The sequence below is a fragment of the Antedon mediterranea genome, chromosome 11, assembly GCF_964355755.1.
Source record: "Antedon mediterranea chromosome 11, ecAntMedi1.1, whole genome shotgun sequence".
Classification (NCBI taxonomy): domain Eukaryota; kingdom Metazoa; phylum Echinodermata; class Crinoidea; order Comatulida; family Antedonidae; genus Antedon; species Antedon mediterranea.
This window is the reverse complement of record NC_092680.1, coordinates 1204885-1219878: the sequence shown is the minus strand read 5'-3', so window position 1 is coordinate 1219878 and position 14994 is coordinate 1204885. Positions and strand designations below refer to the sequence as shown.

The following is a 14994-nucleotide window of genomic DNA, read 5'->3' as shown; positions in this document are numbered from 1 at the left end:
ACAATTAATTAATGTTTGAATTTTAATATTGCTTTTGAAGTTTTATTTTCAAATAGCATCGATCAATTTCATTCGATATAATATGACTCTCTGAATTCAAATAAAATAATAGACGACATACTATCAATTATTTTCTTTACACGAATATGTTATATACATGTCATGTTTCACCGATTCCATCGACGACAACGAATTCAGACATAATAATATCGTATTATGTAAATAACGACAATGATCGCAATAATTAGTTTCCGTTGGATATATACGCGTCTCAAAAACTAAAAAAAAAAAAATTTAAATAAAAAGCAATTATTATTATTGATTGATCGATTTGTGTTCGAGGTACGTATTATATTTATAAGTTAATTTTGCCTATAGGCCTAACCATCACAAGAGTTTAAATTACAAGCACGACAGCCTATGTATAGTCATATTCGTAATCATCTATTATATTTCATGTATTTATTTATTTTTTACAGCTCAAATTTGCGCACTCGACTGCAGCCATGTATGGCCATGATCATTTTTGGCGTAGGGTCCTAAATAATTTCAGTCTTCAGTGAACACCAACGAGGAGCGGGTTGTAAAATAATTAGGCTAAAAAATCTTTTGTTTTTACATTTTCTTCAAACATCATAATAAAAGAACTCACCGGCCTTTAGTTATATATACATGAAAATTTAATATAAAATTCACAGTTGTTCCTTTTCACGGAATGGAAGACGGTTTCATGGAGGAACTTTCACTTTAAAATCGTATAAAGAATAAACGGCGCCGCGTAGCACGATTAGAGTTTTGCGAAATTTAAATGCGGCGCTCATTTTTTTTTTTTTTTAAGTTTTTTAATCAACATAGTTGTTTGTATAGCTCGTGACGTCTCCATTCTTGTAGTAGACAGTATCATCATGTTAGTATTTCTGGTAAATTTTTATTGCTGAAATTTAAATGAGGCTTATAACATAATTGTTTATCATATAGTATACAGTGCAATCATATTACCTTTCTTTACACCATTTTGTATACTGTTTTTATTTGAAGAAAATAAATGTTACTTTGATTGATTGATTGATTGACTTGAATTTAGTCGTTACTGATATGGTTACATTATAGTCTTCCAATATCTCATAATTTTGTATTTTTCTTATATGCTATATATATATAAATATAAATTGTTATTCTCGCGTAACAAAAAGCTAGCAAAGAATGACTTCATGACCAAATCATTAATACGCAAACATAAAGTCAAAGAACACATTTGATTGGGTTGTACTATAGTATGCTAAGGCAATGGTGCAAACACAATGAATTATCTTTATAATTTATATACCAGTACATATTATTGACTGCTTAGAGGTGTATTATAACATTTTGAGGATACAGTAATATTAATTCACTCATACAGAATTAGGCCACATTTCCCCAGTATATCGAGTGTCTTATTTATTTCGCAAAAAACGCAATTATTAGAAAGAAGCGATATAATAAAAATATCCTTGGTGGTAGTTATATGCCCAAATATGATATTGATATGACATCATCATGACCATATATGGACACACCACATTTTTGTTGTCACATACATTTTTAAAGTGTAGACAGTCGAGCTTTATCTACAATATTGTTTGGCAAAAATACATATAATTTTCACTTTAGGTATCATTATTTATGCACCTACATTGCGTCTTCTTCCCTAATGTATGTCATGTATCTTGTACGTACTTTTGTTGATTTTATAAGTCTTACAACTAAAGAAAACACCCTTTTCTTTTGTATAGAATTAATTCCATCAAAGAACTTATAACACAAGAATCTCCTGTTCTTCAATTTACATTCAAAACACAGTATCGGAAGTACAGGGTTAAAAGGTCAAACTGGGCGACGCCATTTCACAGCATGGAGCAGCGCCCCCTCCAAACTAGGAAGTCAATTACTCTACCCCCCCCCCCCCCTAGAATATTGGCAGATGATCCCCTCTATGATTTTGACTTTCTAATTTGAAGCGGGCGCCCTACTACTCCATGGCTCACAATGCCACCCATAGCTCTATTCTATCCCACAATGCCTTTCGAAATTGTTACGCGCTTCGGACGAACAGGAGATTGTTGTGTTATAAGTTCTTTGATTCCATACATTTAATAGATTGTAGACCTGAATAAACCAACTTAGTTGAGGAAACATTATCTGCTTCAACCATATGAAAAAAACTAATAATAAATAACATTATTAATATTATTTCTCTTATTATCTACAGATATTTATGACTATTTCAAACTATGAAGATGTCACATCTGCAATTATGTACGGAGTAAGTATTTTTCTACGATGTAATTTAAGATGTATTGCATTTAGTGATATTATGTAGCCTATACAATAGGCCCATGTTAAAGCAATGTAAGTATAGAAAATGTCGATCAAGTCATGTCACAATTATTCACAAGACGCAACGAGACTAATTTAACATCTCATGAACCTATTGTGCAATTGACAATGGAGAAGAACAAAACATATTATTCTGTTGATTTAACACTGGTAATTTAAGACGTACTGGGATACAGTTAGCTTTATGTACACAATGATAATAAGAAAACAAGAAATAAGAAATGTCAAAACATCAATCAATTCAACTTTTTTTATTTAAACTTTATGAAACTATACAAATATCGACAAATTGGGATGGATCGATACTATTGTCTATATCTCAATCTATCGACAAATTGGGATGGATCGATACTATTGTCTATATCTTAATCTATCGACAAATTGGGATGGATTGATACTATTGTCTATGTCTCAATCTATCGACAGTTAAATGTATTTTTGTTTATAATTATTTTAAACATGAACAATTACGTTAATAACCACATAAGGTTGATTTTTTTAAACTTTATTTTCTAACCAGAAAATTGATTTATTTTTTATAACATTTACAAATCTATTTCAAATTTAATTATAATAACCACGAGACTTAATAATTGCAATTTTAATTCATTTGATTTATTTTCCAATTTAATATTCATTCCAATTCAATATTCATTCCATATCGATGCAATTTAAATTGATTAATTAACAGTTAAATTATTTTGAATTATTATTTAATTTTTTCATTTCATTTATAAACGTTCAGCAATTATAAAACAGAGTTCTTTAAACTACCTCAAATTACATTGATTCATTTATTCACAGAGTTTTTGAAAAAAAAAACTAGGACAAAACGCAAAGATATACACGCAACAGAATTTAACCAATCACAATCGAAGGATTGTTCAAACTGTTAGTTGTCATTGGTCAATTGCGTTGCGTGTAGGTGTTTTCTTGGCCATAGTTAACTGGTTCTACAATGCACGATTTGCTTCTAGAAGTCTTGCTTTGGAGGCTTCACACGCTCTATTTTATACTCAGGCTCTTGGCCTACCATCCAATACGTCATAATCTCACCTTTGCCCTGCCAGATAGATTCGGTAATAAGTGTTGATAGTAGTTAGCAATAGTACAAAAGATAGCATGAATGATAAACGGAGAGAAAGGGGTGGGGGCGGGGGAAGGCAAAGTTATAGTCTCAATGTTGGATTATCATAATTTATTAACATTAATACATTTTAAATGAAAGAAATAAATGTTTATTTTCATTAAATTGAATTAAGTGGAATCGACATCAATAAGTTTAATCTTTTAAATAATTTAATCAATTAGTTTATTTCTTTCTCTATTTCTATTTGTGTAGTTTAAGTTAGGCCTGTGTAGTTTTAAAATTAAAGCGTGTGTACAGTACCTTCATAGCTACCAAACCACGTTCATCCAGCTTATAACCTCCTAGCCTCTCAAGAACATTTCGACATTCAGGGCTCACGTGAATCTTCAACGCTAAAAGAAAAATCAGTTTAGTTTATAGTATTAAGTTCTGTCTACACTATTAAACTAGTTTGACAAAAAAAGTGTGATGTGCCCAAATACGGTAGTGATATGCTTAAATATGGTAGTGGTATGACATCATCATGCCCATATATGAGCACATCACAATTTTTTTGTCACATAAAGTTTGAAATTTGATTTGACAAGGCTTTAGTAATGGCTTTCGATTTGCACGACCTGTGATATCTACGCCTGGACCTATAATCCGCGAAAATTATTCAGTAGGACTCTATGCAATGACGTAACTAATCACAAATCAAAAGCTTCCTAATTATATATTATTATTGCGCCTAGGCGATAATTAATAAAATTAATGAATATATTGGTTTAGTTTGTATTGCCGTTTATTAACAATAACCACGACCTACCACCAACTTAATCATTTCAAGTAACTAAAGTAATAGTAATAGTAGTTGAACGTATTGATTGTTTTGTTAATTAAAGCAAGTGTGTCCTTTTAATATAATTGTACACAATTGTATCAATTTCGTTCGAATAATTATCGTCACAGTATTCTTATATTGTGTGAAAGAAAAGAAGTGAAACCAACGTAGACGACTAGACTCCATTCTGCCGTGAAACAAAAAGGAACTTACGTAACCCATTAGACTCCATACGAGACGCTGTGTTAACCGTATCGCCAAACAGACAGTAACGAGGCATGGTTAAGCCAACCACTCCTGCTACACAAGAACCTATTATGTAGAGAGATATTAACATGAATTAATTTACATTAACATAGCTATTAACATAGGGACTGCTGACTCTTGTAGATACAGTAATCTTATTTACTTTAGCAGTCCCTGACCAATGTATCTCTGTATATTTTATCTTATGGTTTGTTGGTCAAATAAATAATTGAAATGAACATTACATTAACATAGACATGTTTTCGATGAGACTATGAGCTGTAGGTTCTATTACAACATGGCTTAAGTTTGGTTGCTACGAGAGGCCCAACGCAAGGACGTATTGCAAGCGAGTTGACCAATCAAAAGCAAATAATCCATCGCTTGTGATTGGTCAAATCTCTTACGTTTTTTAGTTTCGTCCTAGTGGGAACCAAAGTAAAACCGTGAACTCTTTCAAAAGTGGTAGAGGGTCGTTCCCACAAAAATGCCTAGTTGACTGTGAACACGCCTCGACACAATACCTTGAATCTTGTTTACTAGCATTTTTAGCGAAAAGTTACATACAACGTGTTTTGTCCAGACGGTATATGGTTACCTGAATGGATTCCAATTCGAAGTTTGAGAACTTCATCTGGTTTGTGGCGTACTCTGAATGATGAGATGGACTCGAGTAGATGCCAGGCTGTGGATGCGATCTGACCAGCATGACGGTCACCGTTTCTGACCGGTAGACCTGATACCAACATGTAAGCGTCTCCGATTGTTTCTACTTTATACACGTCATAGTTAGCAATAATAGCATCAAAACACGTGTACAAGTCGTTCAACATGTTCACAACCTAATACATCGTTAAAACGAGACGAAATGTTAGTATTTTGTATATTGCAATACATTTAAAAGATACGGTACCGACAATTGGACAGCAATACATAAACTGTTTCCAACATTGTGGACCCTTTTTATTTATTCATCAGTGGAAAATTACTTCCATTTATTGTCATTTGCATATACATAGAACTTATGTTTGCTCTGAGATATACAAAAACTGATAAATGAAAAACTAACAAAAAAATTAATAGCATTACAAATTCTGACGTACCTGAATAGGTGTACTAGCGGCTGACAATGCAGTGAAGCCAACGATATCAGAGAAGAAGATCGAGACCATTTCAAATGACTCTGGTAGCACAGATATACCTTTGATTAGTTGAGAGGCAATAGACCTATAAAATAATATACAAACAATAATATTGTTAAATGGAAATGTATGTGTACTATTATATAACGTTTGCTTTTGCAAAAACAAAACCGAAAAAATTAATTTACTAGGAAGGTTGTTAAACTACATTTTAAAAATCTCACTGCTATTGTTGATAATACAATGTATGATACGTTGTATATACTTCCAAGAATGAAAACAGACATTTTCATTAAAAAAATCGATAGCAAGTAATTACTAATTAGTTTTAATTTTAATTATATTATTATTAAGAATCTGTGGAAAAATAAGATAGCAAAAAAAAACACTTAAGAGGAAATAACTTCTCCAGTGTAGAATAGCAAATTCTATACAAAACAACCCACAGTAATTGCTGCACGTTTCTGAAATTGTGTGGCAAAAAATACAATGCCTAATAATAATTTCATAAACAAGTTGATTACATAAATATGTAACCTTGCTATACAGTTAGACATTATAAATATAAAATATAATAGTTAATTAAATTATAATCAATATATTATATTGAATAAATATATATATATAGTATCATTCAAGAAATTTACTAATTAAATTATAATCAATATTATTACATTGATTATAATTTAATTAGTAAATTTCTTGAATGATACCGTACTATACCAGGTAACTAATAATACAACGAACATTATTGTTGTAACACTGGCCGTCCATTAAACGTCTTCCCACCCTTCTAATTGCTCTTTCCAATTATAATCAATTTAATTTTAAACAAGAACACTTTTCTGAAATATGCTATTTTAATTTGAAACTGAATCCGGAAACAAGTATTGCACTTAAAGCCAACAAGCTGGCCGTTGAATAGAGCAAAACTACCAATGCCGCGTGATATGAAATCAGCCAATACATTTACACGGACATAATATTTGTGTTATAATAAAGTCTAAAAAAAAAAAAGTAATTTTTAATTACTTGGTATATATAGTATTTATAATTAGTAATTAGTATTTTTTTTGAACTGGTAAAATATTGCCTGCACAGCCCGGCCTTGTTGTATCTTTATTTATCTTTGATTACTGCAGTACTTGTTGAGTTCAATTTTTTTTATTTTTTGAACTCTTAAATATTGCCTGTACAGCTCTGCGAATAATGTGGTTTTTGTTGTTTTTGTCTTTTTTTATCCCTGATTAGGCCTGCTTGTTGGTTGCTATGTTTAGAATTTTTTATATGCGATATTTTATGTTCAAATGCAATTTATTTATCTAATGAATTAATGATACAAATAATAGTAAAGTATAAATGAATGACATACGGTGGCAGCATTCTATGTAGTAGCTGTTCTGTCTTAGCTTTCTCTTTTCGCAATTCTTGTGTTCGCTCATCTACCAATTCCTCCAAGTTGTTAGTGTACCGTTCCATGATAGCTATCATGTTGTCCAAAATGTTTGGTTTTCTATATAAAAAAAACGTATGAACGTGATACAGTAACTATCATTTGTTTTGTGTGAGTTCATCTCATGTTTATTTAAATTCCCAGTTATGAATATATTGTATAAAGTTGGATATATTGGATACACTATCTCTTTATATATATATAAAAATAAAATAAAAATAGGTACATGCTAGACATCTTGTTTAGAGAAAGCCTACATCACCCTAAAAAGAAAGACCCTCTGCTAGGATTAGTCTTGTATTAGATTGATTAAATGGCAACAAAGCTGTTTAATGTAAATTCGCTTAAGCTCTATCTAAGCTATCAAACTAGTTTAACAAAAGAAGTGTGATGTGCCCAAATATGGTAGTGATATGCCCAAATATGGTAGTAATATGATCATCATCATCATGTCCATATATGGGCACAACACATTTTTTTGTCACATAAAGTTTGATAGTGTACACAGCTCTTTATGTAGTGGTTTCAAAAGCTCTCTAATGTAAATTCACTTACAGTCCTTTCTGTAGTGGTTTCAAAAGTTCTCTGATTTCTAGGAAGTTAGGTCTTTCCTCAGGATGTTCTTGCCATGATTTACGGATGACTGTCAAGACACATTCTGGTGCTGATTCGTTGCAGTCACTAATGTCAGGTCTGTATGGAGGTTCTGAACCATCTTTCACCTTCTCAATTATATCTACAAAAAATGTATACATTCATCAGTGAAATCGTCCGACACTATTATAAATAGGACAGATTCAAAAGGTTACCAGTGGCGTATCACAGAGGCCTGATTCCCCTGGTTTAGGAACCCTAAGTGGCCCAGCAACGTCTCTACAGCTCACTATGTCGGTCGGTTGGTCAATCGGTAAACACTAACTCCAATTTGACACACGACTGCAGCCATGTATGGCCTTGGTTCCTCTGGCTCTGCTCAGAGCCCCTGTAGCTCCGGGGCCCCCGGGATTCAGCCAGTAAACGCTCATAGTCGTTACGTCATTGTTCGTTACACATTGATCTTTAACACAAAATAATTAGTTTCATTGGGGTTGTGTACCTTCGATGCTCTCTTCGTTTAAATGGAATGGTTCTGCTCTTGCGTAAATCTCCTGCAGAATGATAGCAAATGAGTACACGTCGCCTTTTGTTGTTCCTTGGGCAGGCATATCATTTCCTTCTCGTATATGTTCAGGTGCACGCCATAACAGATCTAAAATAATTATGAAACTTGTTTTGATTATGTTAAGCCTTGTCTACACTATCAAACTTTATTTGACAACAAAATGTGATGTGCCCATTTATGGACATGATGATGTCATATCACTACGATGAGTGAGTCGCCGATCAGATGAGTGAGTGGCCAAGCGGTTAAGACAGTGGAACCGTAATTACGTAGCCATAACATCGGCATGGGTTCGAGGCTCACTCACTCCATGGTTCTGGTGGTAGAACGAGTCTTCTCGGATAAGGACTATAAACCGTAGGTCCAGTGTACACATCTAGATCGTGTGCACTTTAAAGAACCTAGTACATCTTTCGAGACGAGTAGGAGGTTACCCCAGTGTATTAGTACATCACAGCCACTGATCATAACTGGGCTCTCTGGGAGACCAGTCTTTGACTGAAGAGTAGTACCCAGTATAAATATATATTTCATTTCAATCACTACAATATTTGGGAATATTACTACCATATTTGAGCACATCACACAAAGAGTTTTAGCTAGAATTGAGGTTCACAAAATAACTAAATCAAGATTCAAGTTTCTTTTATTATATCACTGTCGTAGCGGAAGCTGAATTACTGTGTATTTACATTAACATTTTTAAAACTGGTTTTCGACTCCAGTTCTACGACGTAGAAGAAGAGGATCCCATTTATATGTTTGTATGTAAGTAACGGTCAATATATATACTCACTTCTTAGCCTAGCATGCTCGCTAAGATCCGGGTCTTCCATGGCACCTTTCTTGAAACTAGGAAGACCGTAGTCCGTGACTTGGAGAACCCATCGGTTGTCAACGACACAGTTGGATGACTTAAGGTGTCCATGTGATCTGATTTCACTGCTGTGAATGTATATCATACCTTTCACAAGATCGGCGATGAGTGAAGCAAGGAACATGACATCCAGTTTGATATCTTCATTCTCAAGAATATCCTAACAGAAAAGAGACAATTTTTGTCATATTTTAAAGAAGTCATCAATAGTAAACATATAAGATGACCCTAAAATTGCGGCGAGAATAAATAATGTTTTTTATTTTATCAAATGTAAATTTACTGTACACTTTGTTAGATGTCTTTGACTGCCGAACATTAGAGATTGTTACACATTTATTACATTTATTACATCCAATATGATACAACTATGTGAAATTTGTTTAACATGCGGTTGACTAAAAAGGTTGAATCTCATACATTTCGATATCTGAGTGAGAGAGATCTACATATTTTGTATTTGGTGTCGGGTCCACATTTACACCTAGATATTACATTTTTTTTAAATTTTATTTTATTTCAACCACATCCAACAGCAAAAAATCGCCAATTACAGGATGCCTTAAAACTCTTAAGATATAAATATAGAATTAAAAGCACATGAAAATACAAAACATGAAACATACAAATTATCTCTATGTAAATAATAATTACAATGCTTAATTTATTTGACAAACAAACAAATAAAAAGCTTTTGCTGTTTTTTTTTGTATTTAGCCCTGTAAATAAAATATAAAGTAATTATTTTAACAGATATATCTACCTGTAGACTGCCCTTTGGAGCGTACTGCATCAGTATACAAATGTGTGGGCTATCTACGCATGCTCCGATAAATGGACATACATTGTCATGTCGAACATCTCTCATCTATAGTAAAAAAATTAGTGTTATTAGTTAGTTTATTGTTACTTTAACATTTAATTAGCTATGGACAATAATTTGTAATTTGACTTCGGATTTCGTTTGATGCATGTTATTAACAAAACGTAAAGACGTAAACGTAATTGACTAAGCGTAATAACGATAACCATGCATAGGGTTGCAACCATGTTGCAAAACGTAATAGCGTTAAACAAACGTAATAACGTTAGCCAAAAATAACCAAACGTATATTGTAGAATTGATATTATTGAGCGATATATTGATGAATAAAAGATAAAATGGAAAGAGAAATGAAAATGAGTAGTTTTAGTAATAATAATAATACTGATTTAAACTTACATCTTTTAGCTCTTTTCGGATTTCTCTTGTCAAGTCTACGGCATGTTTATTGACAGCCTTAATTGCACAAATATTCCCCTAAATAGTTATACAGTATACATTATATTAGGACATCAATTTCCTTTTCATTTATCATCACAGTAGTGGCATTTTTGTTTAGGGGATATACTGCCTCCCTGTCAAATAGTAAGATCTTTTCTCACGATAAAATGAACTCCCTACTAATATAATGCCTACCATTTTCCCAATATTATTGTCAACAGTAATAGGCGAACTATTTGTAATTTATGTTAGCAAAAAATGTAATTTTGTTTAGCCGCGATAAACGACCAACTTTTATATTTAGTACCTTTCTTCTTTATTTATTTATTTAATTATTGTACAGTAATCTCATTGTAATGTTTTTTAATTTTGTTAATGGTGGTCTCTACTTAAAGTCTATTTCTAGACTTATTTTGACCACCATCCACATTTATATATACTTAATGATTTCTAAAGAAATATATGTATTATTTGTGGAAAAAAATAACGACAAAAAAAAAACAATAAACCTTGAAAGTTCCAATCTTGGTGAATATCTGTTGCTGTTCCTGGTTGGTTATCACTGAGATGGTACTCATTACCATACTTTTCATTGAGAAGCCTTGAGTATTTACTTCATCTCCCTTCGTCTGCATCTCATCCCAATTCACTTTCCATACTAAACTGTCCAATTCTGCTTCGTACTTTTTCTTTCTATGTTTATACAAAAAAAAAAACGTTTTACAAAACACAAATACATTCCTGTCATTTGATTGATTGATTTTGTACCACGTGGTTATTTTCAACTGATTAAATGGAATTTCATTTCATTTATTTCGCTTTACTAATAATTCCACGTTGAATGGTTGACTATTCAACTCATAAAATATTATTCTCCCTCATAAAAATTCGTTCTTTTTTACGTCATATCTTCATTATCTTTCATCACAATTATTCAGTGAACAGTCCAGTATGTGCCAGCTTGTATGTTTAAAACGTATAGGTAAGGTATAATACTGTTTAAAAGTATAGAGGTGACGTTAAAATTGTATGCCTAAGATAAAATATATTATCAATAATATTAATATACCTGTAATAATAGTACACCAACACTAAACATACAAATACAAGTGCAGCCGGCACACAGGTTCCAACATACAGCACGAGTTCTTAACAAAAATACAAATCAAAATTAAGGTGACGATAATATTGAATTAAGTTGTAATGAAATATATTGACTAAGCCTAAATTCTTTTATCCACATTTTTTAAATATATCACCATTGTGACAAAGGGATACAGGCTTTTCACGTTTTTTTTTTGTAAGTTCCTCAACTTTTTCATTATCATCAAGGGTATGTATAACAATATACATTAATTATACAAAAATTGTGGTTAGACATTTGATAAATCAAATGAATTACTCTATCAATTTAATTGTTGTTGATAAGAAGGAATGCATCACACATTACGTCACAGCTTATGGATATGACTAATGAATATTCATGTTTATTTAGTGACGTTTCATGAGTGGTCCCCAACTTATGTTCGAAAAGATAATATATCGCCAGCGGCACTGTTAGAATTATTCTTTATCAATATAGTTAGCCTACTTGTGGTCAAGCATAATTCGCCATGGTAGCCACAAGGCGGCATGTCCAGTGGTGGTGAATCTCCTACTGGCCATTCGAATGGCAGAGAATCATTGAAAGTGAAGTATTCCTATAGAAAAGAAAGAAAGAAACATATGATTATTTGTAGATTGGGTTCCAGATGAAGTTTTGACTTAATATTAGTAAAAGATAAATATTTTGGCACATATGGCGTTTCATACATGTACTACTTGAGCTTGTAGTTTACTGTAACTATGTAGACTTGCCCCAAGTCTGAAGTCTCTTGTCTTTTTTATGTTAGTCCACTAGTCGGCGTTTTGATTTTTGTCTGAATAGTACGAGCTCATGTATTATACGTTTGAAACGCAATATGTGCCAAAATATTTATCTTTTTATTAATTTCGTTCTAGAACCTAGTCTAGTATATGTGATATCATCTATAAGATAAAATAATTTTACGGATTAAAGGGTAAGTGTTTCCCTTATTCTAAGTCTGATTATTGAATACGGCCACTCATTAGCTCTTCCTTTAAGACACACGAGTAAAATTAAATCGCCGTTAAGTACACGTTGCATTTATCACTCAATCTTGCATGGCGGTAAATGTAACGTCACTAAAAGTGCCCATCGCAACTGGTGACGTTTAACCAATCCAGTGATTGGAGGAGCAGCGTTTTGTACGATCACAAGATAGAGACCATTATTTATTAAGGGCTAGTTTTGCCCGAAAGCTTTAACTTTTCTGGCTGTTTTACATTGAGATCCAGCCATTGATACCCACAGCATTGCCATTTTTTCAATAATTTGCCTTTGGATTTATATAAATAACATAAAAATATGATATGTGTATTACCCAAACACCGTCTTCAACTTCTTCAAAATATCCCATAGCGACATAGCCCCAGTCTCCAGCTGATGCTAGGCCGTCGTCGTAGGCAATTATATTCAAATCTCTCAGTTCAAAATCACTTTTACCATTTCCATTTTCATCGATACTCGACTCAAAATTCATTATACCTTTAAAATAAAAATGTCTATACTATCAAACTATATGTGACAAAAAAGTGATGTACCCAAATATGGTAGTGATATCCTTAAATATGGTAGTGTGACATCATCATGTCCATATATAAGCATGTCACATTTTGTTTGATAGTTTAGAAAACACGTAGGGCCTACATACTACAATCTGACATTATAGTTGTAAGTAGTAAAATTGTCCTATTTTAATTTATTATTTTTCTATTTTGGTAAAAATAGAAATTAAAGAAAATGTAAGTAAGTAGTAGAATACATTGCCACTGCCCACTAAATGTTGTATACGCTTCAACACCAAGCGTGAGTACCATTAAGAAACCACCAGTAAATTAACGCTACGGTTAGTCCTATTCATCATTAAACCTCCTTAAGCTCTGTCTACACTTTCAAACTAGTTCGACAAAGTGTGATGTGCCCAAATACGGTAGTGATATGCCCAAACATGGTATATAGTGATATGACATCACCATGTCTATATGGGCACATCACATTTTTTTGTCAAACTAGTTTGATAGTGTAGACAGAGCTTTAGATTTCTCACTGTACGCCTTAATTGTTACTACCCACTGCTATGCTTACCAAGCCACAGTGCCGCTATCATATATTACTTACTATGATAAGTTCGACCCAATAGTTTCGACATAAAATTTGCTCCCACGTAGGGATCCTCTCCAGCGGCAAGGATCTCTCCAAGAACAGTGCCCATGATCAAGCCAGCATCGTAAAGATACGAACCAATTGTTCCCCAGTTATTCTATAAATAGTTTTGATAGATGCACGTTTTTATAGAATGTTTTGTAGATAGTTACCTTTTTGTAAATGTGTGTGTACTAATGTATTACTTTGTTAGTTAATAACAGTTAACACACAAATCAATATCAATATGTTAATGTGCCTTTTAAGTCCGTTTTGTGATATACGGTAACTAAGTACTGTACATTTATTATCGTTTGCAGACTACATACGAGAGATTGATTGAAACCACTAGGAAATATTTAAAGCTGGCCTAAGTTGTTCTACCATTAGAAGGATTTATAGACAAAATTGCGTTAAGAATGTATTAATTAAATCTGGAAATCACTAAACATTACATTAAGATAAACAATCAAGCAAAATTATAATCTTTCATAATACAGTAATATATATTATAATATATCGGACGAAAGCCAACTCTATGATATCACATTTTGACAAATCAAATGTGCTGGTCACAGGGCAAAGAGTTAATCCACATAGAACATGGAGCCTTGGTAATCATTATATTTATAAATAATTATAATTAAATATCCAAGATTGTTAATCTGTATGTTGATCTGAAAGTTGACTGCCAAACATATCAATAATTCTAAACACATCAATCATTTCAAAACTTATTCATAATATTAATGGTAATTTATAATGTGTTCTAACTACATGGTAACAACCTCAAATCTTAAACTTTATTCGAACAACGCTTTTGGATCAGCGGCACACGTTATAAAACGGTGCGTTCCAACATTAACAATACAGTTACAAGAGAAAAAAATAAATTTAACTTAATAAAAACCTCAATTCAATATAACATACCGGATTGCCAATACCACCAAACTGCCTCACCGCAATCGACGAATGGGTTGTGAATATGTCGTAAGGTAAGTCATGCTTTGGGCCACGTGGTTCAACCAGCAATATGCCGTCGAGAGCATACAATGCAGTCAGAATCTGATCATCATCGATATACCAACCATTCACTGATGATGATGTACACAAACAAAAAGTTAAATCGTTTATTAGAGAGATGCGGGCATTAGCAATATTGCTAATCAAATTGATTTTTGAGTCGAGAAACCAACACGTTTTGAATTGTATTTTTTGCTACAAAATTTTAGAAAAGTTTAGCAATAAGGTTGTTTTGTCACTAGCTTGTTGCTATGCTACACTGGCGAAATT

General features: G+C 32.6%; 1 protein-coding gene across 2 annotated transcripts in view; it reads right to left on the bottom strand.

The window, feature by feature from the left end:
• Positions 1-2607: 2607 nt before the first annotated feature.
• LOC140062887 (speract receptor-like) overlaps positions 2608-14994 on the bottom strand; it is a 17311-nt gene continuing 4924 nt past the window's right edge. For both annotated transcript variants that reach the window (XM_072109275.1, XM_072109274.1), the window contains exons 6-22: positions 14632-14795; positions 13678-13819; positions 12881-13044; positions 12028-12136; positions 11506-11584; positions 10946-11129; positions 10395-10472; positions 9936-10040; positions 9092-9332; positions 8230-8382; positions 7689-7869; positions 7053-7193; positions 5642-5765; positions 5137-5380; positions 4506-4604; positions 3770-3861; positions 2608-3442 (exon numbers count right to left, since the gene is read on the bottom strand). In XM_072109275.1, the coding sequence (XP_071965376.1) occupies positions 3353-3442; positions 3770-3861; positions 4506-4604; positions 5137-5380; positions 5642-5765; positions 7053-7193; positions 7689-7869; positions 8230-8382; positions 9092-9332; positions 9936-10040; positions 10395-10472; positions 10946-11129; positions 11506-11584; positions 12028-12136; positions 12881-13044; positions 13678-13819; positions 14632-14795 (2390 nt within the window). In that variant the 3' untranslated portion in view covers positions 2608-3352. The remainder of the gene's footprint in view (positions 3443-3769; positions 3862-4505; positions 4605-5136; positions 5381-5641; positions 5766-7052; positions 7194-7688; positions 7870-8229; positions 8383-9091; positions 9333-9935; positions 10041-10394; positions 10473-10945; positions 11130-11505; positions 11585-12027; positions 12137-12880; positions 13045-13677; positions 13820-14631; positions 14796-14994) is intronic.